Here is a 27,680-nt window from a genome sequence, read left to right on the forward strand (position 1 = left end):
CTTTCCTTGTTCCAGAATATTCCCAGGAAACGATGGTCTGATAAATGGGAAAGAAGGTGACTGTGTTAAATGGAGCTTGTCTGCACCTCATCTAAAAGGTGGCTTCCCACAGTGATGGCACGTCATGTATCTCTGTTGGTAACTTCTCACATCCTGCAAAGCTAATGCCCCAGTAGGTCCTGGAGATTTTCTGCTTTCTGTGTCAGCACTGTCAGTTCAGTCTTCTGGTCCATCCACCTGACCCAAACACAGGGCTGAGAATAAGGGTAATGCACAGATTTTTGTGCCCAGCTTCCTGCACTGGTCCATATGTTCCCAAAGGCAGAGCAGACCAGGAAAGCTGTACAGAACAGTCCACTCTGACAGTGGGAGGCTGGAGGAGCTGGGGGAATTGAGGAGGCTCTCAAGGGAGCAGGAAAAAAGTCCCAAATGTGGGAGGGAATCTTGGCAGAAATGAAAGGGGGGTTGTTGAGCAAAGCATGTACTGGCTCCAGATGCACAGAGCTTGCAATATGTTAGGCTGAGAATCTGTGGGTGTGTTTATAAGACCTGCCACTGACTTGCAAGCACAAAGGATATAGCCTCCTCTTATCAGAAAAATGTGGGCTTTAGCCTTGCAGAACAGGGAGAATGAATGCTTGCGTGACTTCACACTGGGTCTTCTTTCTGGTTGTAGCCCAACAGAACGGTCTTAAAGTTTGGCTTTAACTGGACTGACTTTGGTTTCTGGCAGATAAAAGTGGTGTCTTTCATTGGGGCAGGCTATAAATGAGTTAGTTCCCCTGCAGTTCCCACAACAAAGCTACAGTGAGAATCTGGATGACTTTCTACAGCACTGGAAAAATCCCTTGCTCCTAGCATCTCTTGGGCATACTAGAGTATTTCAAGCTAGTTTCACTTTGTCCTCAGCCAGCTTCCTGGAATGAGAACCACAGAGCCACTTCATTTGAGCAAATATTTGGCCTTGATTACTATTGCAGGCTGAGCCCAAAAACAAACAGCGAACATGGGGTAAGCTGAGAGGCACCATTAGTGGAGGAAAAGCTCACACAGTAACCTCAGGAAAGGCAGCAAGCTGAACGTAGGGGGGCTCTCATGTTTTTTTGTAAGGAGGGGAAAAAAATGGGAGACTAAATTCCTACTGGGAGAGGAAGAGGGAAGTGAACATCCATTTAGATGCCTTTTGTTTAGGGGTCTGTTAAAGGTGACTGATGCTGAAAAGCAATTAAAACAGTGAATAAAAAATGTGAAGTAGTTAAATGCTATCACTTTCATGTATTCTCTGAACTTAGTCCTGTTTTTCAAATAGTACAGTCACTCTGCTACTGAAATCTTGGTTTTGTGAAAACATGGCCCAGCCTGAGAACTACAGAAGAAAAAGAGAAGCAAAGGTGGCATAAAGCTCTCCACAGCCCTTCCTTATCAAGATTAATTAAACAGCATTTAGATTGATTTGTCAGTCTTTTTAAAGTATGCTTCCTTTATCAGTACCTCACCCAAACCTGGCAAGTCATAAGCCTGACAGGTGCAGGGTGACAGAGGGGCTGAGGAGGGATGCTGTTCTCCTTTCAGTTTATCTTCTGCTAAGAAGAATGCCCCCAAGCTCTTCTAAACTCAGGAATCTGAAGCATTTCTTACCCCCTCTGAGAAAGGGAGAAGGGAAAGGAGGTATTTGAGATGTTAATAAAAGCTCCTTAGCAATTGTTGAACTAGGGAGCTGTGAGGCCAGGGCAGACAAGCCTAAAATTGCAGGCATTGTACTTGCTGAAGAACCTAAGGTGTAACAGATTGTGTGAAAACAATTGTTTTCTGCAGGAAAAAAAAAGTTACCATAATTCTCAAAGGAAGGTAACAGGATGTTTTCTGCTGGCATATTGTACAAGTCTGGGTAGGCCCAAGGCAGGAAACTCACATTCCAAATCTCAGTTTTGGGACAAAGATACTTTTGAGGGATGGCTTGTATTCCCGTTGGCCATTTTGTATAATGGTGTTGGATGCCAGCTCTTCTGAATTTAAAGCTGAACAGAACACAGTGAGCAGCAAGAGAACAGGGCTAGAGGAAACAAGGTTTGGAAGGTGATATAATGAACTGAAAAATGTCTGTTGTTTAGCATTGTGCTTCCATGTAAATGTCAGAGGTACCTCTTGGAGGTAAAGAGCTCTGGGCCATTATTATTAGTATGTCAGATCAGGAATGTGGTGTCTGTAACCATGCCACATGGAGTTGTAATCTCATCTCAGGGACTGGATGAACTCACAAGCTCCAAGAAGAGTTTCTTCCTGCCTGGGACAGAAGTTTTCATTTAGGTGTGTTTTTGAGGATACTTCCATGACTTCAGTTAGAGCACAGCTGTTTGATAACCTGTTTCCCCAATAAAGGTCCCTTCTACAAGATGGTGTCACTCCCATTTTATGGAAAGGAGGGACTCTGGCATGTGATAGATATACTCACTGCACTACTTAACCGAGGGGTAGAGATGTGTGCCTCTAATGGTATCCCAAATGACCAGAGATGCTGTATGTTAATGCTTTATTTTTCAGCTGCAGATCTTGTCATTCATGCGTTAAGAAAGTAAAAACATGTTCCTCTTTTACTGAAGCTGAAGTAAGAACCACAAAGAGGGAGCAGGACTTCAGCAGGTTGTTCACATGGGACTCTGTGGGTGGAGGCCTGGGGAGAGGTGAAAAATAGAATGACTGTTTTAAATGCTAGAGTATGCCAGGTACAGCTCCTCCCTTCCTCCCCAGTCTTAGGGTGCACATATATTTCCCTCTTAAATTTTCTCCATCAGCAAAGTCAATTTAAAAGACTCCCGTCACAGTGCCTGAGTTTAATCCCTTCAGTTGTGGTGATGTATCTCTCTGTGGGCCTATAAACTAGATCAGTGAACTGATCTTTTTTCTTGACCTTCTTTTTTAACTGTTCTTCAGTGATCCAGTACACAATATGACTTTCTAAACATCTTCATCAGCACCACTGGAGCAGTGGTAAGCTGTGACACAGCACTAAAAACAAGTGGCTAGTGGGAGAATAGACAACACCTTAAACCAGCTTTGCTGATGAAGAAGGCGTGATGAAATCACACCCTGACATATGAAAGTGAGACTATTAAGCCATATCTTTTCCACAGCCATGCCAGAAGGTGGGTAGTCCCGCTGAGGGTAACATCATTGTGTAAGAAAAGGGGCTATTCTCTTCCTAAAATCTGCTCCTGGCTGCTTCTGAGGCAGCTTACTGGGCCACGTTTCCCTACTGCTTCTCTGACCACCAGCCCTCACCAGAGGAAACATCACTCCTTCTGCACCTCTTGAGATGGTTTTCCACCTTCCACACTCTCACAGTTTGGATGTGGTATTTGTTACCAGAGCAGAACAATAAGGAACTGGTTTAAAGGGAAAAGGAAGTTATGTGCTAATAGATGGTGCTTAAATTGCAGACAAATTTCAGGTTGCTTGGAGGCATGAAGTCCACAGACATACGTGGCTTTCTTCTACAGACCCACCTCCAAAGAGCCATTTCCTTTTGCTACAATACTTGAAAACCCTCCAAGTTCTCATCTGCATTTATAGCTGCTGCTTTGTATGGGTGTACACATTAAAGCCACTCCAGAGCTGCTTTCTTAAAATTCTAATTATGAATGTGCACTGAATCGACTAATGTTTCAAGCTTTTGCAAAAGCAGAGTTGAGGCTTCTTAGCAATACCAGATTGTGACATTCTCCAGATCTGTACATGTGCGGTTTCTGTCTAAGGCCACTGTGGTTAGCATTTAGCAATGTGACTTCTCCGATGAAGTAAACACCTTTTCATCTCTGTCACTCTTCTTGTTTCACTCTCTCAAGCTTGTCAGCAAGTAACCAGTTTTGGAAAAGATTTTTTTCTGCCCTGCAAAGCATTGGAAATTACTCACCAAAATGAATTTAACCACTTTATCTCTTTGTCAGATACAAAAATCAAATCTCCCTGCAGTTATTGTTGATCACAGAAGGGCAGGCTTCTCCCAGAGGTTGCTATTTGCCAACAAACTTAAGCAAAGTTTGTCTGCAACACACTTAAGACCAAACTAGTCTTGTATTAGATCAGTATAGGGGAAAACATTGTAGTTCAGCAAAGTGGCCATTTGTCTGGTGTGTAGTTAAGGCTGCAAACTGAAGAGGTATCTCTGGGTGCTCACTGTTTAACAGATTTGTTTCCCTCTAGAAATATTACAGTACCATTAATTTACTCCCATCAAACTGGTAAATCTCTGTGCTGTTGTTTTTTCAGAATTCAGTGACCATTACAGGTGTGTTCTTCCAAAGCATGTTGGCTTGCAAACACTGATGGAAAATGTGAGTGAAGTTGATCAGAAGGTTTCACATAAACATCATGTGAAATTGTAGAAAGTAACAGATGTATTAGATCAGTGTGATAGCTTTTTTGGTCATACTTGTTTCTCTCTGAGGTGTGTCCCCTTTCCTGGGTAACTTCCTGCCAACAAAAACCTGTTGCACCTATTTTCAAAGTAATCAAGCTGTGGAAAACAGACATTTAAAATCTGACTTGCCTCAACTATGGCACATCTACAAATCTGACCATTAGGGAAATATACAGAGTTTTCTAAAGAGGTGGGATTCACTTTTTGTGAAGGGGAAGGATGGTGTAAATCTGCACCAATCTTTGTTCTGAACTGATGCTTTACTGCTGAAGCCATGAAGAAAGTTTTGATACCAATTAAACATGAGTGGGACCAAGTTCTCAAATTTATATAGAAAAAAAGCGCCAAACCTTAAGAAGGCAGTCTAGCCTAACCTTAGCCTCAAATCTTAGAATTGGGAAGACCAGAGCACATATGCAAGAGTGAGAGTCAGAAAAGAATAAAAAAAATTAAAATGTCCAGTATCATATGCTCTTCAAAAATGACTTTGCGGCAGCCTTTTTATGTCTGCATTTCATGCTTGCAGTCATTATCTTTTATTTCCAATATTACTACTTGCTGTCAGTTCATTCTGCCTTTTGTATTTGCTTTTCCAGCTAAGATCTCCTACTTTTCCTCCTTTAAAAGCTCTCTTTAGACTTGATACTGACTGCTTTCCTTCATTTACCTTTCCTTTCTCAGCCACTTTGGCTGATGATGCAGCCTCTGATGTTCTTAAAAAGCTTTTGATATGTGTAGTTACCTTCGCTATTTTTATTCTGCTTCATTTTGGTGGGAGAATTTAAAACTCTTTTGTTCAGCCAGTAAATATCCTTTCCATATGTTGGTCACTTTTTTCACGGCTCAATACGAATCACTGGATTGTTTGACCATAGAATCACGGAATGGTTTGGGTTGGAAAGGACCTTAAAGATCATCCAGTTCCAACCCCTCTGCCATGGACAGGGACACCTTCCACTAGACCAGGATACTCAGAGCTTCATCCACCCTGTCCTTGAACACTTTCAGGCATGGAGCATCCACAGCTTCTCTGGGCAACCTTTGCCAGTGCCTCAGCACCCTCACAGTAAATCCAAAGGTATCTGGTTATGTAGGTAACTGGCAGTCACAATTCCAGCTTCCTTTCATTTTCTGCCATGAAGTACTAGCGAAGACCTACTCTGTATGTTCTCTTCTCACTGCCAAATTAAATTCTAATTTCTATTTTGAACCTGTATTTACGTTTCTCACCTATGCCTCTATATCACAAGTATTGAGGCCATGTTGCTGAGAACACAGCTGCACTGGGCAGGACACATCTCAAGGATGATTCCTAAGATCTTGCTTTATGGTGAACTTGCCACTGGCTGCCGCATGAGAGGAGCCCTGAAGAGAAGATACAAGGACTCCCTGAAACAACATCTCAGCCTTGGCCATGTTGATCAACATAACTGGTCTACTCTGGCCTCCAATCGGGAGGTCTGGAGACACACCATCTATAACGCTGCTGATGCCTTTGAGAAAGCACGCAGGATCACTCTCGAGGAGAAAAGACAACGCAGAAAGAATCGTGTCTTGCAGAATATATCTCCTAAGGAGTCTTGCTGCTGTGCCTTCTGCAGCCGGACTTGTCTATCTTGTATTGGCCTTTTTAGCCACCAACGCACTTGCAACAAACATGGGTAGAGCCCTCCCCAAATCTTCATTCGTGAAGCCCAGCCATGATGATGCCTCTAACAGCGACACCTCTGTGTCCCTGATACTCAGCTGTACAACCTTCCAGTGATTTCTGCCATTTGTGTCTTGAAATACAAAGGTTTGTTTCCAAACTGCTGCCATGAATATTTCTAAGCCTGAAGTGTTTCACTTGGACAAGAAATGTTTACTTTAGGTACTTCTCCACTAAGTTCCCTCTTTCTTCAAGCTTCTTTAACTTCATTTGCCTCTTCTACTTGTAGGTAAACTTAACCTTGCATTTTCTGTCAATGGCAGCTACATCTGCAAATCTGCCCTTTTTGTACCAAAGTAAGAAGTCACAGAAGGAAGGAGCCTTGTATTTCTGCATACTTGTAAAATGTGCAGTAAACCTTATCTGTGTGGCTGGTTCTGACATCTGGACTTAGATATGTTGTACCCTTTTCAGAAGGACTTTGGTCTGTCGTCTTGGCTACTGCTTCCTCCTTTTGCTCATCCTGAAGTTTCAGTAAATGCAAGGAGGCAGAACTGCACTGCTTCTGTCTTTTCAAACCTGTGTCTCGGCATGCCTTTTTAAATACTTTTCAGGCCTCCAAGAACATATACACTGGTTGTTCAAACACCTCAGCAGCATCAGGGGCTGCTTATGTCCGTGCTTCTGCTTGCCTTGGTTCTGTTCCTCAGAGTACAGAGAAGGGCAATGGAGCTGTGAAAGGCCTGGAGCACAAGCCTTAAGAGAAGCGGCTGAAGGAGCTGGGGTTGTTATGCCTGGAGGAGTCTCAGGGGGGACCTTATTGCTCTTTACAACTGCCTGAAAGGAGGTTGTAGCCAGGTGGGGGTCAGGCTCTTCTCCCAGGCATCCAGCAACAGGATGAGAGGACATGGTCTCAAGCTGAGCCAGGGGAGGTTTAGGTTGGACATTAGGAGGAATTTCTTCACAGAAAGGGTAGTTAGACATTGGAATGAGCTGCCCAGGGAGGTGGCAGAATCACTGTTCCTCGGGGTGTGTAAGGAAACACCGGACGTGGTACTTAGTGCCATGGTTTAGCCAACATGCTGGTGTTTGGTCACAGGTTGGGCTCGATGATCTTGGAGGCCTTTTCCAACTCAATTGATTCTGGGAAATGAAATTGTGACTGGCACCTTCCTATTGCAGATATTTTGCACTACAAGACAACAGAGTCGAGTGGGAACCTCTTCACCGGGACACCCCCGCAGCCCCCATTTCCGAGGACTTCTGGCACGGCCTCCGGAGGCCGGGGCCGACCCCATCGCCCCGCTGACCCGCACTCTCCGCTCACAGCACGGGCACACCCGCTGCCCTCGGCAGGAGCAGAGGCCGGCGCGGGGCATTGTGGGCCCGGCCTGGCACGGCGCGGGGGGTTGTGGGGACCGCTCGGCACGGCTCAGCCCGGGCAGAGCGGAGCGGGGGAACTCGCCCCGGTGGCCGGCGGGGGGGAGCCCCGGACGCGCTGCCCACCCCTCCCGAGCCCCCGAAGCCGCCGCCGCTCCCCGCCTGGGCGGCGGCGGGGCCGGGCTGGGCGGGGTTGGGCGGGGCGCGCGCTCGGGCGTTGCTAACGGCTCATCAACGGCCTCCTCGGCCCCCGCGGCCCTGCTCTGATTGGCCGCCGCGGCCGTCACTCTGCGGGGGACGGCGGGGCCATTGGCTGTCGGCGGCGCGGGAGGCGGGGCGGCCCCGCCCGGGCGGGCGGGCGGCTCGGCAGTGCCGGTGAGCGAGCGGCGGTCGCGGTGCCGCGGGAGGAGCCGCAGCCGGAGGACGCCGCACTCTCGCCGCGAGGAGCGCAGCCGCCACCGCCGCGGCGTTTCCCTCCCTCCGCCGTAGCCGGGCTCAGGTGAAGCCGATCGGGCGGGGCGGTGGGCGCGGGTGGCTCCGGTTTGTCCCCCCTGGCGCCGCGCTTCCCTCCCTCCTTCCCTCCCTCGCCGGGTTTGGCGCCTCTTTGTCCGGCCGGGCGAGAGGGCTCTGCTGTCCCGCCTCTTTCCTGCCCCGTCCCCGCGGGACCTGCCGTGCCCGAGGTGCTCCCCGTGTCCCCCCTCTCCTCCGGGGCCGTGCGTGCCGGTCGCGTTGTGCCTGGGGAGTTACCGCTCTCCCTCCGCTCCCTGCGAACCGGCCTCCCGCAGGTGGGGTGGGGTGGGGCGGGCAGTTGGCGCTCTTTTTCCCCGGACCGACCCCGGTGCCCTCCCCGCCTCCCCCGGTGCGTGTGCCCCGGTGCTCGCGCCGCGGGGGCAGCGGGCCGGGGCCGGCGGGGCAGCTGTCAGGGCAGCAGCCTGAGTCACGGGCTGACAGCCCTCCTCAGACACCGCCATGGGCTTGGCTTCCGCCCGCCCGGCCCCACTTCCTCGTTCGGTTTGGGCCGGGAGAGAGGGAGGGAGGGAGGAGGGAGGGAGGGAGTGACAGGGCAAGATGAAGCTTGCACTGAGAGCTCTTGCAGATAGCTTGTGCTTTCAGGCATCACCTCCAAGCGAGGAGTAAAAGTTCTCCGGCTTTTAGTGGTATCTTTTACCTGCCTGTCCTCCCGTAGGTGTGGAAAGTAACAAGTTTCATAGCCCCCGAGGGTGGCGCCTGCCCAGTGGGTTTAATGAGCGTTGCTCCTAATTTGCCTAAGCGCAGGGTGAAATGAATTTTAAAGGAATAACACACTTCTAGTAATAGAGGGGAATTTTTCAGAAGTAAACTTCATTGATCAGCAAGCACTGCATGCAGTGACTGTTAAATTCCATTTTCTTTTCCTCCCTTTCCTCTTTTTCCTCCTTTTCTTTCTTTTTTTTTCCCTCTTGAAGCTCTGTTTGTGCTCTTCACCTTTGTTCTTCCATAGGTTTTTCTTCTGTATCCTACATCATGATGTCCTGAGCCAAACTCCATCAGAGCGAACTAAGAACCTAAACTTTTTTCTAAGTGAGCAGGTCTTCCTAAAAAAAAAAAATCTCTCAAGTAATGCATAAAAACCCTTTGCTTCAAAGATATTTGTGCTTGTAAAGATATTGTAGTAGTCTGCAGGTCAAAGTCCATCTATGATTTTTCTGCCTCTGCCCTTCGCTGGAAGGAAATACAAGGTAACTTACGTGGAGGCTGTTGAACCATGGATTGGAAGATTAAATTACACATTCTTAGCTCTTGTGTACATCTCCTGTCTGTAAGGCTAGCTATAGTAAAGTTTTAACTCCAAAGTAACAGCCCTCTAATCAGTTACTGCTTCTGTAAAATGCTTTTGAAATTAGTCACTAGATCACATGTGTCTAAGTTCACTTATCGATGGCATTCCAGTGAAAATAGCAAATCATGGTGCGGATATGTATTGACCCATAAATGCACTGTCTGCAACTGTGGTGCTCTCAAAGTTTAAATGAGATAAACGAGTATTTTGTAAACTAGGAAGTTATAGTGAGGGGAAAGCAACTGATAAATGTAAGTGGGACTGCATTTAGCACAGAAACGTTTTCAAGTTGCTAATCACAATTAACAAAACTCTGTAAACACAAGATAGTGTGCTAATCTGACATTGTAAAAATAACTAGAATGAAATCATGCAGCAATTCTGTGATGCTCCATGTCAGGTGGAAGTGTTTAAGTTGACGTGTTCTCCTTCTTTATAGCTCTGTTTATTGCATTTATTCATAGTGTGTACACTGTCTTTCCAGAGGTGGACAGGCAAAATTTTCTGTAACTCTAAGGTAGCTGTAAAATTGGTAGTAGTGGCTAGAAATGGGGGATTAGAACTTCTCGTATTTTCTGACCTGAAATGTCAAAGTGAGTATTACTGGCACCAAGCTGGTGAGTTATGTGATTCTTTTTGGAATATGGTGTTATCTCTTGATTGCTTGACTTGTATAGACAAGATCTGAATTTGGAAGATCCCTGGAGAAGACTCTTCGACCTCAGTGTTAGCTCTGCTGGGTAGCCCTGTGTCTGTTTCTGTGTAAACAGGAAGACTTAATAGTCAAGTTCGGTCTGCCCCAGAAGAATGAGTGTAGAAACTGAAGACCTTTTATTCAACTTTGCATAGATTGTTAGGATATTTCTACCATGGTTCTGGGTTGGGTTGTTTTTTTTTCTTTCAAATGTTTGTTGGAAAAAAGTTGCCAGGATGAGACTTTCATCTGAAGAGATAAAGAGTAAGCTTTTTTTCATTATTTCCTCTAGGTAGATTCTGATGTGCTTCAGAACATTTTAAGTTGGCAAATAGCTTGTGAGAGCTGCACCGTAATATTTTAAGTGAATCTAATTAATAAGTAATGGTACTAACAATGAAAAAATATTTGTCAGTAAAGCTGTAGGAAAGAAATTAGAAGAATTTCTCACTTAGGAGGCTGAAATAATCTGTGTTGTCTGGCACATTATTTTGGTATTATGCAAAATGTTGGAGAGTGTTCAAACTGTAGCGAGTGATAGCTCTACTACTCTTCTTTGAGTTAAAAACTGTGGTGGAGTCAGATGCCACAGGTGCTTAAATCTTTTTTTCAACAGTACATGGCGCTGCAAATGTATCTGCTGCAAATGTGAGACTTGCATTTACCGCTGCAACAAACTATCTTGAAAACGTGAACCATTATTATCTTGGAAAACCTTTAAAAATAATGTACTAAATGTTTGTAGTTAATAGTTCACAACTTAGTCTTCTATTAGACTATTCACATATAGGTACAAGGGAGTACATGTATATCAGCTGCTATGTGAAAATATACTTCAGTTGTACTGGGAGATTAGTCTGTTTATACCCAAAATTTCAGGTTTTGTTCTGTTAACCTCCAGGATACTGAACAGAGGAGACTGGACACGTGTCAGGGGTATTGTGATTTCTGAGCTGATTCTACGTAGTTTTCTGCTTCCACCCCCATCCCTAGGCCTGTGTCTTGCCTAGATTTATGTCACTTGTGGATTGGTGTGACTCTAATAGGGTGAGATTATAAGTGGACCCATGGGAGGTACAGGAACCCATCTAGTTAATGCAGGGTTTACCAAAAGGGGAAATAAAAGCTAAGGTCATCTTATCCCCCACCTCTGTGTACTACATCTGCTTCTTTGTGTGGTAGTTTCAGGTTATTGGGTAACGTGTTGAAGTTAACTGATGACTACAGTGCATTTTAGAGGCTCAGAGTTAGTGTGCAAATCTACTAAAACTGTCCAAAACTTTAATCTTCAGTGTGTGATTTAATATATTTTTGTTGGTTTGACTCAGTAGTGCACTCAGTGCCCTCTAACATACATTTTTTGTCTTTGATTTCTTGTATAAATATCTTATTAGTCTTTGTTTTCTTAGTTTGTAATTGAGGCAGAGCTGTTTGCATGTTAAGTAGAGAAATTGTATGCCTGACGTTAAGTCTTCTGTGGGTTGGAAGAGAACTATAATAGCAGAGGATTGCCTACAGCAGCATTGTTTTTGCTGGCAGTTGCTCTAGCTTAATGGTGGCTTGGTGACCTTGTACCTTAAATTTCTTTTCAGTTTAAACACACCATGGTTCTAATTGAGTTTTCTAGTGTAGAAAGAGATGGAAACTAGCAATCTGATTTTCATAGAGTATGATGAGACAAAAAACACAAATGCAACTTCTGCCCTGGAAGCTAATGCAAATGGGTGTTGTCCAACTACATGAAATGCATCAGTTTACAAGTTCATCTTAATTATGGTTTATCCGCTTCGCTTTTTTCTTCAGTGACTGTGAGAACTTGTTCTGAGTGCTTGAAGTAATAATCTGAACACCAATTTGTCTTGCAGTTCTAAGCCACTGTAGTGGCTTAACACCTTCGGACCTCACTCCAACCCAGTCGTGTTCAGTGTAATGGACTAGTCCGTGTTTTCAGTTAATGATCCTTTGGCCTATAACTGTTCATCACAAGATGTTGCCTTTCTGAGCATCCTAAAAAGTCTAAAGAAATAGTAGTGTCTACAATTTTCTGGTGATGGCACTGTGACTGATTCCATTGTATGGTACTTCTGGAGCTAGTACTGCTAAATCCTGCCCTTTTTAAACATAGCGAAGTGGAAAATGTAAAATTGATCTAACATACTTGTCTACTGCAAATTATTTCTTGTACAAGGCCAACAAATGTACTGCTGCTGATTGCGGAGAGGTATAATGAAATGTAACTCTGCATACTGTGGTTTGACTCTGCGACCTCTTTATGAAATTTGTGCCTCTAGAGTTTTGTACGTGGGGTTTGGATTCTGCTTGTCTTCATGACTAGAAATTTAAATTTCTCTTGATGCTGACTCTGCTGACAGTAGTAAATAAAACCACATGGATGAGCAATTTCAGTAAAGCTAATAAGCTAATAATTAATATATTGAGGGAAACATAACTTGGAAATCTGTATCATAAAGTTTCCTTAACTGATGAATACTTCATCAAGAACTACCATTTTAATGGGTCTCGGCAGGAAATCCATTGTGATATATGCCTCAACACAGAACTGGAGTTCTGATTTGCTTGAAAGCCAAGTGGGCGTTCAGACTTGTAAGAAAAGAGGTTTAGGGAAATTTTACAGCTCAATTTTGACAGTCCTGTGCAGTCAGAGTTGAGGTTTTTTTTTTACTGCTGGGCAGCTTCCTGTTTAAAATCTAAGACTTAAAGCATGCTCTTGTGATAGTTTACTTCCCTTTTTATTGTTTGTAGTGATGAGAGAACATTCACCTATGTTTTTCTTTTGAGCTGAAGACTTTTTCTTTTCAGCTTAAGACTTCACCAGTTCACTTGAATTTAGGCTCTTTTAATTGACATTGGATTTGACTTTGGTTAAAGTTGGTCGTGGCCAGCAACCAACCCATCTAGTTTCAGTGACAGAGTGGTTTTAAATATTCCAGAAAAAAAAAAAAAAAGGAAACCTACAACCAAATGTCAATGTAAAAAATAATTTCAGTTGCTTCTTTTTCTCCAGATGTGACTGACTTAAAACATCTGTGGTATTAGTTTGTAGGTAAATTGTTAGTGAGTAAGCTCTTTTTGGCAGGGACTGTTAACCTGTAGGTCTGCTTACCATTTAGTGCAAGAGATTCCAGTCTTTCTGTGTCATAATTGATAAAATCAATTATTTTGAAACACCCGAGTACAAATTAGTTTTCATTGATAGGGTTTCTTTTTCTTAAATTGATAGTCCATCTCAGGATACAGAACAAATATACGGTGTTTAAATGTAAGAACTTCGCAACAAATACTGAATGTAAATCTGAAGTCAGACCAGTGAACTGGATTAGAGAGTTTCTGGCTAAGCACTTGGAACTAGTTGGTTGATGAGGTAAATTGATTTTTGACAGATTTGGGTTTTTTTAAATGTGATGAAGAAAAATATTCTCTGACTTCTTTTTTGGCTACGTCAGTTATAGTTTAAATGTGGAGAAAGATACTGATGTTTTTCTTTGAGGTTTTTTTGGGTGGTTGTGAGCTAGTGAAACAGCTCAGAAGGGGGGGAATTGAGATGAAGTTATCCAGAAACAGGCAGTTTAATTAATAAATTCCTCATTACAGGTAACCATCTAGAAAACAATTTTAATTACTTTTTGCTTGTAAATGCATCTGAAGTAGTTCAAGAAATATATTTTTTTTTTGTATTAGTGGAGTCTATTTTTTTTCAGCGGAATACCACTTAATATGTTTTATGCCTCATAGTTGTAGTTCAGATGTCTTTTTTCCCCTGTTGTTCAGAGATAACGATGGGTTTTGTCTCTTTGACGTCAAATAAAATGTATTCAGACCTTACAGAATTGTTTAAATAAATGGGAGTATGGATGCACATATATAGTTGACTATGTAAAATAATCAAATAATTGGATACTTGAAACTGCTGTGTTTCAAATGGACGTGTCTGCTTACTGACAAAGGGAATTGTCTTTCTTAGGGAAGCATGAATACCAAGTAAGATTTCTCTACAAGCAGAAAGACTCTCTTTAAACTGCAACTTAAGATTTGTGACTTAAACCAACTCACTTAGCTTTTATTGTCTGGGTTATGTTGCAGTATGAATCTTTATAGCAGATACTAAAGTCTTTGACATTTCACTATGCAGTAAATTGTTATGAATTGGTTTAATGGCCCTTCCCAAGTTTAATGCAGTATATGATGGGAAAAGTAAAATGAGAACACACAAATGTGACGAGGAAGATGTATTAGTCATAATTTTTCTGCAAAAAAAGGATCACCAGTTTTAGACAAACTGCTGTAACTTCTAAAAATTATCTATGTATTGTCTGCATAGCACAGGCATATATGTGTGCATGATCAGTTTATCTTCTTCCTCCACGCAGTGGGAGGTAATCTTCTGTGTGACAAAATCTTAATTTTTTTTTTTCCTAATGGGCAGGATTATATAGGTAGATTTTAGTTCTTTAATACTAAAAAAACTTGATGTAGATTTAACTGATAAATATCAGCATGTTGTATGGTTCACCTCTTGCTCATGTAGATAAGGGGAAGAATATCAGAGAATCATGGGATGGTTTAGGTTGGAAGGGACCTTAAAGATCATCTTGTTCCAACCCCCCGCCATGGGCAGGGACACATTCCACTCGACCAGGTTGCTCAGAGCCCCATCCAACCTGGCCTTGAACACTTCCAGGGATGGGGCATCCACAGCTTCTCTGGGCAATCTGTTCCAGTGCCTCACTGCCACAGCACTGTAGTGTATATGGCTGTGAAGAAAGTTATTAACTGTGGTGGAAACACATGAAGCAGTTTTGTTATTCCATGGTCAGCATTTCCTGATATTGTTTTTTATCCTATTAGGCCAGAAAGCAAAACTTTGTTGGAAACTTTCAAATTTTATTTGCTTCCTCATACTGGAACCGTGGAATGTCATAGTATGTCAGTCTCCTGTCAGAAGGAGATAATTTTCTTTTTTTTTCCAAAGAAGTCTTTTCTTGTAATGCTAGAATAGAGACAATTTTATAAGCCATATAGCCATGGTTATAACAAAGTTCCTACTTCAGGTGCCCTTCTTACCACTCATTTGACATTAAAAGATGAGTCCTTTATTCTCTTCTAACACAGAAATCAGTGCTTCAGCAGATCCAGACAGGAGGGCACGGTTGGATGACTACTAAAATTAGAGATTGCTAATGCTGTTCCTTTCTAAAGAGTGATATATTTGACATTTAGGGAAGAAAGCACAGGTCAGGAAAGCAACAAGCTAACCAGAGGACAAGTGGGAGGCTGAAGTGTACAGACCAGACAAGTGTTCCTCACGCGCTCTGCCACACTGGAGCTTTCTCTGGAACATCGGTAATGACGGAGAGCTAAGCAAGGAGTCATGGAGCTATGCAAGACCCTGAATGCAATAGGGAAGTGTCACAATCTGAATGTTATGAAGTTTTTCAGACTATCTTGAAGGTGATATTTATGGTCTATAAATAATAAAATAAAAAATCAATAAATATTTTCAATCTGGCCTCCTTATACATCCTGGAACTTAAAGGCTATGTAAGTTTTTCTTCAGCATAGGAGTTATTGTTGTTCTCATGTCCAGAAAGAGTCACTCTTTTCCAACCCTTCACCTCCAAGATCACCATCATAAACAGAGTGGTAGGTCTTCTTAATGAACCCTTAGGTACAGCTGGAAGAGTTGAGAATCAAACTTGGACCCTGTATAGGTGGTAGATTTCTCTCTGCCAGGGTTTTTGCCTACCGTTCCCGTAGCTCCTGTTAATAGTGGAGCAGAGCTATTTGAAACAAAAATGAAAACATGAGATGTAGCAGAAAGCTGTTTGTACACAGACCTAGTTAGGCACAGTAGGTTGAGCCGTAAGTGTCTAGAGAACCTTCTGCTGCAATGTAAACGTAATATTTTCAGAAATTATTAAGCAGATGTATTTGCACTGATTCTTGGTTCTTTCCAGTATGGACTGGAAAAAGATTAGTAGTATTGATACTGGGATCAAAGCAATTTGTTGATTAATGTAAGCAAGAGTAATTGTTCCTGTGAGATGACTTTGTCTTAGCCACATACATGCTACATATTTGCATCTAAAAGGGTGAACCAGAACCATATTTTTCTTCTCTGTGTTTAGGTGTAATTGTTTTATTCCTTGTTTCCTATTGCAATGAATTGAAACCTGGCACTGACAAAGATGAGAGAGAGTGCTAACTGATACAGAAGTATGTAGAGCTACCTCACATAGCACCTCAGAGTTCTTGGTAGATCCTTTTTTAGCCTTAAGTCAGAATATTAGGGAAGAGATGAAAAGTGACCCTGAGGTAACAAGGACAGGCTGAAACTTTCCAAGCTCTTCCTCCCTCTCTCATGCGATGTCCCTAGGGAATTCTGCATGCCTGATCAGAACTTTTGCAGGCCATTATGCCTCCTGAAAACAAGTCTTCCAGCAAAACAGCTTGAACAGCAGGGATGGGCTGCAGTTTTCTGAACTACAGCTGTCTCCTTAAGTGGGATTACTTTGCTGAGTGGTCACGAAGAATGTGTTCTCCCCCTGGAATGTTTTCCTTGTGGGCACACTGTCTCTGTAAGAGGAATTCTCTCCTCTGCTGAGAAGGCATGTACTGTACTTGCACTAATGAGAAACAACAGTTGCAGAAAGTGTATTATGCAGGATTGTAAACTTTGAATATTTATTCAAAGTGAATGGGGTTGGGTGGCAGCCAGCCTAGCTTTGTCATGCTAAAGACTGGATTTGAAATCAACAGAAGACTACCCTCCCCCTTCCTAAATCAGTGTTTGGTGTGTTTAAACAATGTGCACAAGCTTCATAGAGCTGATTAACTGTAGTGGTGCCATCTATGCAGTAGTGTGTCTTGGTGTCTCACTGAACTCAGAAGGTGCAATTAAAATAGGGGCAAGCATACACTCCCTAGCATTAACTTAAGGAAGTTAGGCCTTATTTGCCCATGACCTACAGTGGTTAATTACTTTATGGTATGCACTGTGGTTGCTCAAGATTGTTTCTGTGTTTCTGTAGCCTGTGGTGAAGCCTGTACTACCCTGTTTTCACTCTTTGGTACCCAAAAGTAGCCTCTTCAGGTTGGTATTAGTTTATGTTACACGTACATGTGCTTGTAGCTTCTGTTCTCACAGTCTTACCGTATTTGAACCCAGTGAAGAGAAAAGGTGACTAGCATGTAAGGGCAATGTCTTACTTGCACAGGGCTTTGTGGCCTTTGCGCTTTGCCATGGGAAGTCCCAGCTGCCAGAGCAAATCTCCTCTGTCAGCTGTTACAGTGGAATATATGCAAGTGCTGCTTCACACACACCAGAGCGGTGCTTGGCAGCTGATGAGGAGAGATGGACACACAGAAGCTGAGAAACATTTATCCCACGTTCAGTGTTCTGAGGATGTGTGTCAGGTGCCTTTAGGCCACCTGGAAGATACAGAATTCCCTTCAACTTCTTTTGTCTTACGTGTAGTCTGACCAGTAGGTCACTTTTGTGCAATACAGGTATCATTTATACATTAGATAATTGGATTCCTTCTTCTTGATTCTTAGAACCCCTTGCATACAGAGAGGGCACTTTTGTGCTCTACCTTGAGTTTAATTTACAGTAATAAACAGGGTAGCTGGCAAGTCTGGGCAGCACTACAGTCAAACTGAATATGCAACAATAATTGCCAGCAATCTGCATTCCAGTTGTGAAATAAGTCTTTCAACAATGTATTGTGTGCGTCAGACGGTGACTGGAGAGGAAAGCAGTGAACTCCAGTAAGCCTGATAGCGCTCATTATGAATTCCAAATAAAGCTGAACTAGAAAAAATGAGTCTGCATGGCAGCACCGCATTCTGAACAAAAAGGCTTGGTGCCTTCAGCTCCGGGACTATCTGTGAGGGAGTGCTAACTGCCAACTCATGTGCTTGCCTGATATATTCTCTAGTGGGAAAACTGAAATTCGTGATTCTTGAGTTCAGTCTGAAGCATCAAGCACTGATGTGTCACAATGTACTGAACTTGAGAAATAAGCAGATATAACCAGTCCATCAGTTCAGCTTCCTGCCAGATTTTTGCCTTCCCTTCTTCTCCGCCTCCCGCTTGTGATTCATTTCTTGCCCTTAGCGGTTCAGACTTCAGTTTTTATGTAGGTGTTACTTACAAATTGGAGCAGTTTGGGCTAACAAACTTTGCAGTTTTCTTTCCCATAAACGTACTGGGGCATGGAGCTGTGAAGTGTCAGTCTCCTAGGTTCTAAACAAATCTGAACAATTTCTTAGTGAATACAAGGGAATTATAGCAAGTTTTTCTTGGTGGGTTAGGGTTTTTATGTTGTCAGTTCATGCTCACTGTAGGTAGCCTGGCCAGTAAAGTCTACCTTAGACTACTTTAGTTTAGTTTTCTAGCTGCTCTTAAATCTGTTGATTTGATGAACTGTATTCAACTGGCTGGGGAACATGAAATAGTTGAGTTTGCAAAAATAATGCAAGTATTAGCTGTTCAGATCATACGCTTAGCAAGGATTCCTATCATATGAATGTTAATGACCAAACTGAGTTTGAATCATTAGTAGCTTCTCGAAGTCAGATTATTTTTTAAATGCTGTATTAACAAAGAAATAAATTTCTTCATTGAGTGCAATTTAGTTGTAACTGAAGTGGGGCAGTAAGTGACCAGTAGTGCTGCAATTTTCTAGTGTAAAAGTCTTGTCTTGCCTATAGAAATGGTGTGCATTCCTTTTGTTCTGTGAAAGGGTGTTTGTCTCGTATTGCATCCTCAGGTAAACCATTTTGGAAAGTGGTGTAAGAATTGTGTTCCTGAAATACTTTTGAAATGTGGATCCTGTGAAAAAAGGGAAATTAATGTGTTGTAGTCTAAAAATGTTTGCTATTTATTGTTCATTCTTTTTGTCACACTGATCTTCAGGATTGTTCCTCTTGCAGTGCTAGTAGAAAGGCCACTAGACAAACCATGTGGGGGGACCATTTTATGTGAAATCACATGAAGTTTATAACAGTACCTTAATGGTGGATATGAAACAGACAATTTCACAAACTTCTCATAATTCATTAAAATAGGAAAATAGTGTGTGATTAAAGCTGTCTGTTGCAATGTAGTAATGCATCTTTGCTAAGAATGAGCCTGAAGCTGAAAAAGAACAATGTGGAGATCCCTACTTTAATGATGTTTCAGGTAACTCAAACTGGAAATGTTCTCTTTTCTAGCCAGTAGTAAGCATGATGCTTTAACTGTTGCCATTAATACTCTTCTGAATATATTGATCCTATTTCTACTTCAACTGTTACCTCCAGAGTTTAGCAGAGCCCAAGCTCGTCTTACTGAGCAGTGGCTCAGTCCTAGAACAATACTGTGGCTGCTGACAGAGTAAATGTTGGGAGGGAGGGGATATAATACAAATAGTTCTGGAGAATGAAATTGCAAACAGGTAATGTTCTACGCTTCTAGCAGTTACAAAACACTGGGCCTTACAGCAGAGGCAACTTTCCAAGCTAGATAACATGTTTGTTTCCAGGTTTTTGTAGGGAGTGTGTGAACTGTCTTATAACCTAAGCCTTAAGGCTGTGAAATTGCAGAAGACTAAGGCAAAAGATTGTATTCCAGTGAGGGTTTTGGGTAATTCTGCCTAGCTCAAAGGGAATGCAGGTCATCTTAAAACCAGTGTTTAACTTATTCCTCTCAAAAGAATCTCTTGGAAAATATCTATGTAAAAGGGGGTGAGGGTTGAATTTTTTTTTTTTAAGGTGGGACTACATATTATGTCTTGCTCCTGTCCTGTTCATAACTGTAGACGCCTTTGCCTCCATCTATAGCTGTATGGCATCTTTATGGCAACTGTGTAGTTAGTTATATGGCAAAGAGTGTCTTTTGGTTCCTGAAATAATGGAAAACAAGCAAAGTTTGACCAGCCTCTTCCTCAGGCTGCTATGCACCACAATAAGGGAACATACTGGGTTAACAGGGAAGTGACTGTAGTATGTCATTTTTGGAAACAATACTAGGAAGGAGGCATTTAAACTCAAAACAAGGATGGTCTGTCTTCCTTCTGTATTTTTTGGTCGTCTTGCCTGTAGACTGGTGTTGCATCAAAAAGAATATTGTTAACGGTATTCTCATCCGACAGTTGCACAATAGCCATGTAAAGATAAATGTCCTTGCCCTGCATAATTATCTACACCCAAAATGCAAACTACTAGGCAAACAAATTACTTCCTAATTTGTTCCTAAAATGGCAATGATTTGCATTCATTGTGAGTGGCTGTAAGGCTGCAAGAGCTTACTGGGCTTGCTTCCTTCCTTGACCACTTAAGGGATTTTTAGAAATGCCCAGTGAAATGCAGCATAAGGTAGGGAGATAAGTTTAGGAGCCTGTAAGATGGAACTTGCTGAATCTGATTCCTCTGGTACTGTTCTTATGGAGAAGACAAATTAATGGTTGGTTTGTGGTATTGCTAGTTTAGACGCCCTGTGGGTTAGAAGTCAGCCTCGAGAATAGCACTAATGCCATGTTATCTTACCATGAGCCTCCAGTGTTTTACTTCTAGTACGTGATGATTCTGTTCTGGAGCATATGAAGACTAATAAAAGATGGTGATAAGAAGACTGCTACTGCAATGCAATAGGGTAGTTTTCAAGTCTGTTTCAAGTTTGGGGTGCAAGCTCTCTTTGAATCTCCTCACTACTAATTGGTAGCTTAAAAAGCTTAGTGTTTGGTGAGATTTTAGAATAACTGTGTTAGGTTATTTCTCCTCTTAGTGTAAAAGTTGTTTTCAGTCCTGAAAATAAAAAGTGATAGAATGATCCCTTACTGGTTGAAGAATACAGTCCTTTTGTATGTGAGATAATTTAGGGTTCTCCTACTGTAAGGAATTTAACTACTGTCTCTGTAACTATCTTCTTTTCTTAGTTCTCTTCAGATCTAGAACTGGCTGGGGATACGTCTTGAAAGATTTCTTATGATCTTATATATTTCTTAGCCAAAAAGAATTACTCTGTCCTGGAATGTATCTCCAAGATATAGGGAATGCATTTACTCTAGCAGTAAGGAAGTGAGGAATATGTTTCAGTGCAATGTAGGACACTTCAGATGGCTGGTTACTTAGGATTCCTCAGGAAATGATGAAACTGAATTTAGCTGAAGCATACTGCCTCTGTCCTGCCTGATTATAGCCAAAAAAGGCAACTGGTTAGATTCTGGGAGTTGCATAGGCAGGAAACTGTGTAATGGAGGGTAGAGCACAGCTGTTGCCTTGCCAAACCTGATACAACTCTGGACACAATTGAATATTTATTTCTTTTTTTTTTTCTTTTCCCCCTCCTTCCCTCCACTCCCTTTTTTTAACCCTTTGATCACAACCTGCAGATGATACTCTGCAGTGTCATGAAGTCCTAGTATCTTCTATTGCATAGTTAGTCTTCTCTATTTCCTATATAGTCTGTCAGGCTTGCTGTTGTAGGGTGGTCTTGAAGCTCTCCTGACAGCTGCAGTTTTTAATGGCAGCCTCCAGATTGCTACATCTTAGCTCTGCAACAAATCTCTTCATCATGTACCCATTAAAATCTAGTTTTTCGGTGAAAATATGAAAAGCCAGGGAGGAGTTGCTCTGAGAATGACCATTGTGGTGATTGAGGTGGAAGTGTCAGGGATCCTGTGGGCAAGGAAAGACAAGGTAAAGTGTGACATATCCTGTAAGGCTTAGATCAGATTTTAAACTCAAGCTAAAGGAAATTATTATTTATAGAGTAATTTTCTCTTTATTTGCTGAAGAATTTTTGACTGTGAATATACAGCTAACCATACAGTCTCTGACACAAAGTTACATCCCACCTACAGTAATACATTTGTTGAAAGGAATTTCCCTACATGCTTACAAATGGCTGGTGTGGGCATTTGTGCCCATCATTATTATAGCTGATGTTTTTCTGGCTTCATTCACTGCTTGCTAATGCTGGGACTCAACATCTATTGTTGCTCTCATGCATATTTTGGGAATTGAGCTGCTTCTGTCCTGCTTTCAATACTTTTTTGTCTGCAGTACCTCCAGTCAAACTTCACTTATTTGATTTGCTGGATTGTTTGTGTATGTGGGTATGTTCAGTAGAAAAGTTACCCTATAGATCCTGATGGCCTTCTATGACATGAGTATTGATATTTTCATTTCCTGTTCTTTAGGTGGTAAAGAGCTCTAGTTTCTATCCAAGTTATGAAAAACATATATTGAGGACACTGGTATCTTTGTGAGGAAGGCTCCAAGAAGTTATGTTTATGGGATCTTGTAAAGAGGCTGCTGTTACATGGTTAATGAGCCTTGACGCATGCAGCCCTTTTCTGATTGAAAGAATTCCTGAATGGCACTAATAAAATTGCTGCTTTATAAACTGGAAAATCCCTGGTGGTAGTGTTCTGGTTTTGATCAAACACTGAATCTGGGGTGCCATTTTTTGAGCATGCTGCCTGTCTCCCTCTTGTATGGGTGGAACTCTCTCCTCTGTCTGACCACAGCTTCATAGAAGGATCCCGTTAGAGGATTTTCAGCTGTAAAATTTCCTGAACACAGATTTATTCTGTTACTCTCTTGAAGGTTCTTCCTACTGAACGTTATGTAGAAAAAAAGAGAAAGAAACTGGTGGGCTGGGTATTACTACTAAGCTGGTGATGGAAAGTATCTAACATCAGTCTTAACCGGTGTCCTCAAATTATTGCTATCTTTTAGAAGCGAAGTGTGCCTCATTGTCTAGACTGGTAGTTGGCATTTCTAACAAGTTATGGTATTTGATTTATAGCTTATCAGAAGAAGGAGATACAAAGTAAAAGTGTTGATTAAACTTTTATGATTATATTTCTGAGCTAATATCTCTACCAAGTAGAGCAGTGAAGGGCTAATCTTGACCTGAATGTTACTGACATAGTGTCTGATGCTATGAGGATTGGCACAAATTGTTTGGTACTTGGCACTTTAATGTGCTTTCTCTTTTCTGCCAAATAATGGCTTCCAAATGCTTAACGGTCAGTGTTGTGTTGTAGGGGTTTTTTTTAAAACTGCTTGCTAGTTGGGTTTTTTTCATCCTCTTGGCAAGCAAAACCTTGACCTTATTGGAAGTTTGACAACTTTAGCAGTGCTTACTAACATGAAACTAAAGGAAGGGGAGGCATGCTCTGATGACCAGCGATTCAGAGTACTTAGCATGTGCCTGTCTGCCTCTAGGAATTTGCAAGGCAACTTGAGGCTTTAAAAATATCCTTTTTTTTTTTTTTCCCCTTCTCTTCACAGGTCCCCAGTTGTAAACCACAATGGCGCAAAGAGATGCAGATAAGTACCTTTATGTGGACAAAAACATCATTAATAACCCCTTGACTCAGGCTGACTGGGCAGCTAAGAAGCTGGTATGGGTTCCTTCAGAGAAGAATGGGTTTGAGGCAGCTAGCCTGAAGGAAGAAGTAGGAGATGAAGCTATCGTGGAACTGGCAGAGAATGGGAAGAAGGTGAAAGTAAATAAGGATGACATCCAGAAGATGAACCCCCCGAAATTCTCTAAAGTAGAAGATATGGCAGAGCTGACGTGCCTGAATGAAGCATCTGTGCTTCACAACTTGAAGGAGAGATACTACTCAGGACTGATCTATGTAAGTAATCTTGTCTATTGGGGTGGGAGTTCTTGATTACATACTATGTGAACTTACTTTGCTCCTAAATATATATGTTAACCTTTCATTGCCCCTATCGCAACTCCTGTGTGACTTAGCTTCTTCCCTCTACTTACAATTTTTTCGCTAGACTGTGCCAACCCCCCGCTATTAATATTGAAGCTTTCAAGGAATGCTATGGTAAATTTGCCTTTAATGTTTTAATGTCTTTGTTTGCAGGGTGTTTTGAATGCCTTTGAACTTTCTTTTAGCAAGAAGCAAGAGCAGTTGGATAGTGGTAGACAGGGAGTCTGATCTGAACTGAACTAAATAATAATAAAAACACAGTTCTAATACACCCAGCGTTTGAATTGCATTTTCCATGTCTGGAGCTTCAGTGGGGAAGAATGCTAATGCCAAGCTTTGTGTTAGAAAATTCTGGATCTCAGCTTGTCTTGTCAGAGAAGGAACATATGTGCCTGCATGTGCTTACAGATAGGAAATGTTTCCTTTTCCTTCTGCCCCCAAATGGACAAGAGCAGAGATTCCTGCTTCTTACTGCTGTGTAAATGACAAAGGTACCATTTATGGGACCAACGGTTATACCTGATGCAGCAGATGAAGCACTTCACTGAATACCGACAGCAATAAACAGGGAAAGGTGGGGAAGGAGACTTTGGAACCTTGATCTGGTTCTTCAGTTCCCTTCTGATTTTTCTCTTCCTGTTACCTATGTTTAACCAGCAGATGTTGGTTGTGATAATCTTTATTAATACTCTGCAGTCATAGAATGAATTATTAAACCCACTGGTAATGTAAAATTTGGGTACAGTGACTGGTTAAAACAGGAATTAGTGTACCTTGGTTTGTTCATTTTCAGACTAGCCTCTGCTTACAGGATTGAAATGGGACTTCTTGAGATGGAATTGTGAGAAATACTGGATGTTCAGTACTTTTAGGCACGATGAAATCTTCTTCACAGTATATTAGAAGATCTAGTAAAATACATTGTACTAAAGAGTAAATTTCGCATGTAAACATGTATATTAATAGGATCCTCAAAGAAATTTTGTCTAGGTTCCCCCCCACCACTTCTTGTGCTTCCAAAACTTAAAAGCTGATTCTCTTGTCATATGGAGAAGACAACATAAGTAAAAACTCTGCAATATCTTTTTGTATGTTTGGGATGGTTTTTTTGAATGCTTACTACTTTATCATCCCCTTAGGGCTGTAGTCTTTTGTGTAGTCATCTTATGTGGAATCTGTAGATGTTCTCTTCTGCCCTAATAGGGACTGATGTTATCTAAGACACCACATAGCAGGAATTCACTCTAGCTGTACATCTTGGGTAGGAAACTTTGTGGACTGTTGCCTTCCAAGTTGAGGGGTATGAACACAAGTGAGAAACTCATGACTGACTAGTTCTGTGACCACTGCTCTTCTGGAGTGGCATGAAGGCATAGAGTTGACTCTTGCAGAAATTATCAAAGAACATCTAAAAGATACAGGGCTGATATAAATTTAGTCTGACTCCCACCATCTGATGTCAGAATCTGAGAGCTAATGTGATTGGAGGGTAATGCATGTGATTATTCTTGTGGTTAACAACTCCTCCTGTTATTGGTCAAAATCTGTTCTCAGAGGGAATAATCTTGATATTGAGATGAAATGTGATGTGTAAGATCATGTGTAACATTTTTAGAATAGGAAACATTGCTAGTTTATATAGTAAGTTGTTGAAGATAATTCAGCAGTATCTCAGTCTGTTGCACGCTGTGCAATGGGCTGTTTCACATATCTTGCAAGATATCCTCTGAGATTTCTGACGTAGTCTGTGACTGTAATAAAGTGAGTTCTTCTAACTGGATTGTAAGAAGTATTCAAAAATCCCCACACCCTTCACCCAAGAAAACCTAGCATAGTAATTCCCTATTACAGAATCTTAGTCTTGCCAAAACTGTGTTTCTGTGCACTTGTGAAATGGACTGATCTCACCTGTCAGCAGTTCTCAGCAAGTCAGGAGATTACTGTGAAGGCTTAAAATACTTTCATTGGAGTGGCTGTTAGTTGATCATTAATCCGCCTGAAGAAAGGGAGTACACACAACGCATCTCTAGCATAAATGTCTCTGGGAGGATCATAAGCATAATTTAGTTCTGCTCTTGTCCTTTCTCTCTCATTTACCATCAGGGCTGCATGTCAGATTTTTTTTTTTTAACTTTATTTTTCTGTCTTTCCATCCTGTAAAAGGAAGGGAGAAATCTTATCATTGGCGCAGGCAAGGAGTGTCAAACAGTTCGAGAACTAAGAGCTTGAGTCTGACACCAATGTGCTGTTTCCGGGTGTAGATTGGTTTCTGCACTGAGGTGATTTGCTAATAGACTGGCTTTCTATTAACCCTTTCTATTGGGAATCCTTTATCAGAAGATCAGTGTCAGCTTTTGTGTTGCTTACCTGAACTGCCCTGTTTGTATTCAGTGTGAAACTCAAAACTCAACCTTACACGTTCCAGTTATTTTATTCAAATTAACAGTTGCTGGAAAATAAACTTTCTAATGCTGTCAACTTTGTCTTGTGCTGTAGATGGTCCTTTCAACTCTTCAGAGGTAGTTTAGCCATTAGAGAAACGAAATGAGTTCCAATTTGGCCTATGTGTCACTTGAAATAGTTAGTGAAAGGTAATGCCAGAATTCTATTTTTAGATAGCAATGTTTGAGACAAAGTACGGATTTCCAAGCCACCTATGCTTATGATAGGTGAGCCTTTAAACTGGAACCTTGGGTTCAATTCAGGGATTTATGCATATAAGTTGTTACTTGTACTTCAGCAGGATGAAGATGACTCTTGTCGTTTCTGTGGTAGGGCTGGCAACTTCTACTCCATACAGCTCAACTTGCTTCCTATACAACTCTGTCAATGGGCTTGACCAGCAGTTGTGACGTGGTGGTCTCACTCAGTTACCTATCCCAGCCATGATTAGTTGTTTCTCCTTATTAAACAAAAATATCACCTCATACATCTGAGATCATTATACTGCGTGGAAACTTCCCTTAGGTATTTCTCCCGGAAACCAGAATGCTGGAAGAGAGTGGTGGCCTCTTCCTGCATAATTGCTTCATGGCTTCATCACTCTAAGTGAAATGAATGTCTTCCATTTTCTAAACTGTTGCTCTCATCTGTAAGATTGCTTCAGACCTTTGCACTATACTCACCTGAAAAGCAGCAGTTCTGATTTGTCAGCAAACACAGCCGTGAAGGGTCACACAAATACAGACAAGAAAACTTAATGTTCCTTGTGGACTTGTATTGTGTGTACTGTGAACATGCTGCTCTTGCCTTGACTCCTTTCTACCTCTTGGTGCTGCGCTGTCTTCCACAAGTCAAAGGTCAGGAAAGTATGACCCAGACTTTCAGCTGATACTCTGTACTGTACAAGTCCCGTTGGACTTGATGGAGAGCTAAGGCTGAGACAAAAGGAACTAGAATTGCCAGGTTGGTTCTGTAAATCCCTTAAACTGTTCCCTTCCAGCACTACCTGAACCCTAACCTGACTAGAATGTCTCATGGAAGTTTAGCTTCTGGAACTTTAGAAGTACTATGCCAAAAGGTTTTTAGCCAACTTTCATAATTTTCCACTTTGGAAAGAGATTTAGTATTTTCTGTAAGCCATTCAAATATTGCTCAAATATTTTTAAAAAATGAGTGAAAAAAGAGGAAAAAGAAAAAGAATAGGTCTGGAAACATCCTGATAGTTTATTCTGGGGTATGGAAAAGGAACCTTAAGTATCTATAAAAAATTTTGAGTGAAAACTATATCTGAATCTGCTGCATAGAAGAGTGAACTAGTTGCTTAACATTAAGCCATCATGTAGAAACTTTAGCTATAAGACCATAAACTGTGTGGTAGATGCTATTTTCACCCTTCTGATCAGTGCAGTCTAATCCTTACCTTTATCTAGCTAAGGAGCTAAATCTGATTAAGTACTCTCTGTGCTCCTTGTGGAGAACTCTTTACCACTCAGAAGCACTCTTTTTTCATTGAGCAAACAATAGAAGAGATGTTGACA

At 41.8% G+C, this 27,680-nt stretch overlaps 1 protein-coding gene across 1 annotated transcript in view; it reads left to right on the forward strand.

The window, feature by feature from the left end:
• Window positions 1-7,814: 7,814 nt before the first annotated feature.
• The window catches only part of MYH9 (myosin heavy chain 9), a 70,888-nt gene continuing 51,022 nt past the window's right edge, over window positions 7,815-27,680 (forward strand). The window contains exons 1-2 of the mRNA XM_032687715.1: window positions 7,815-7,944; window positions 23,261-23,613. Coding sequence (XP_032543606.1) covers window positions 23,281-23,613 — 333 coding nt within the window. The 5' untranslated portion in view covers window positions 7,815-7,944; window positions 23,261-23,280. The remainder of the gene's footprint in view (window positions 7,945-23,260; window positions 23,614-27,680) is intronic.

This window comes from Chiroxiphia lanceolata, chromosome 5 (genome assembly GCF_009829145.1).
Source record: "Chiroxiphia lanceolata isolate bChiLan1 chromosome 5, bChiLan1.pri, whole genome shotgun sequence".
NCBI lineage: Eukaryota > Metazoa > Chordata > Aves > Passeriformes > Pipridae > Chiroxiphia > Chiroxiphia lanceolata.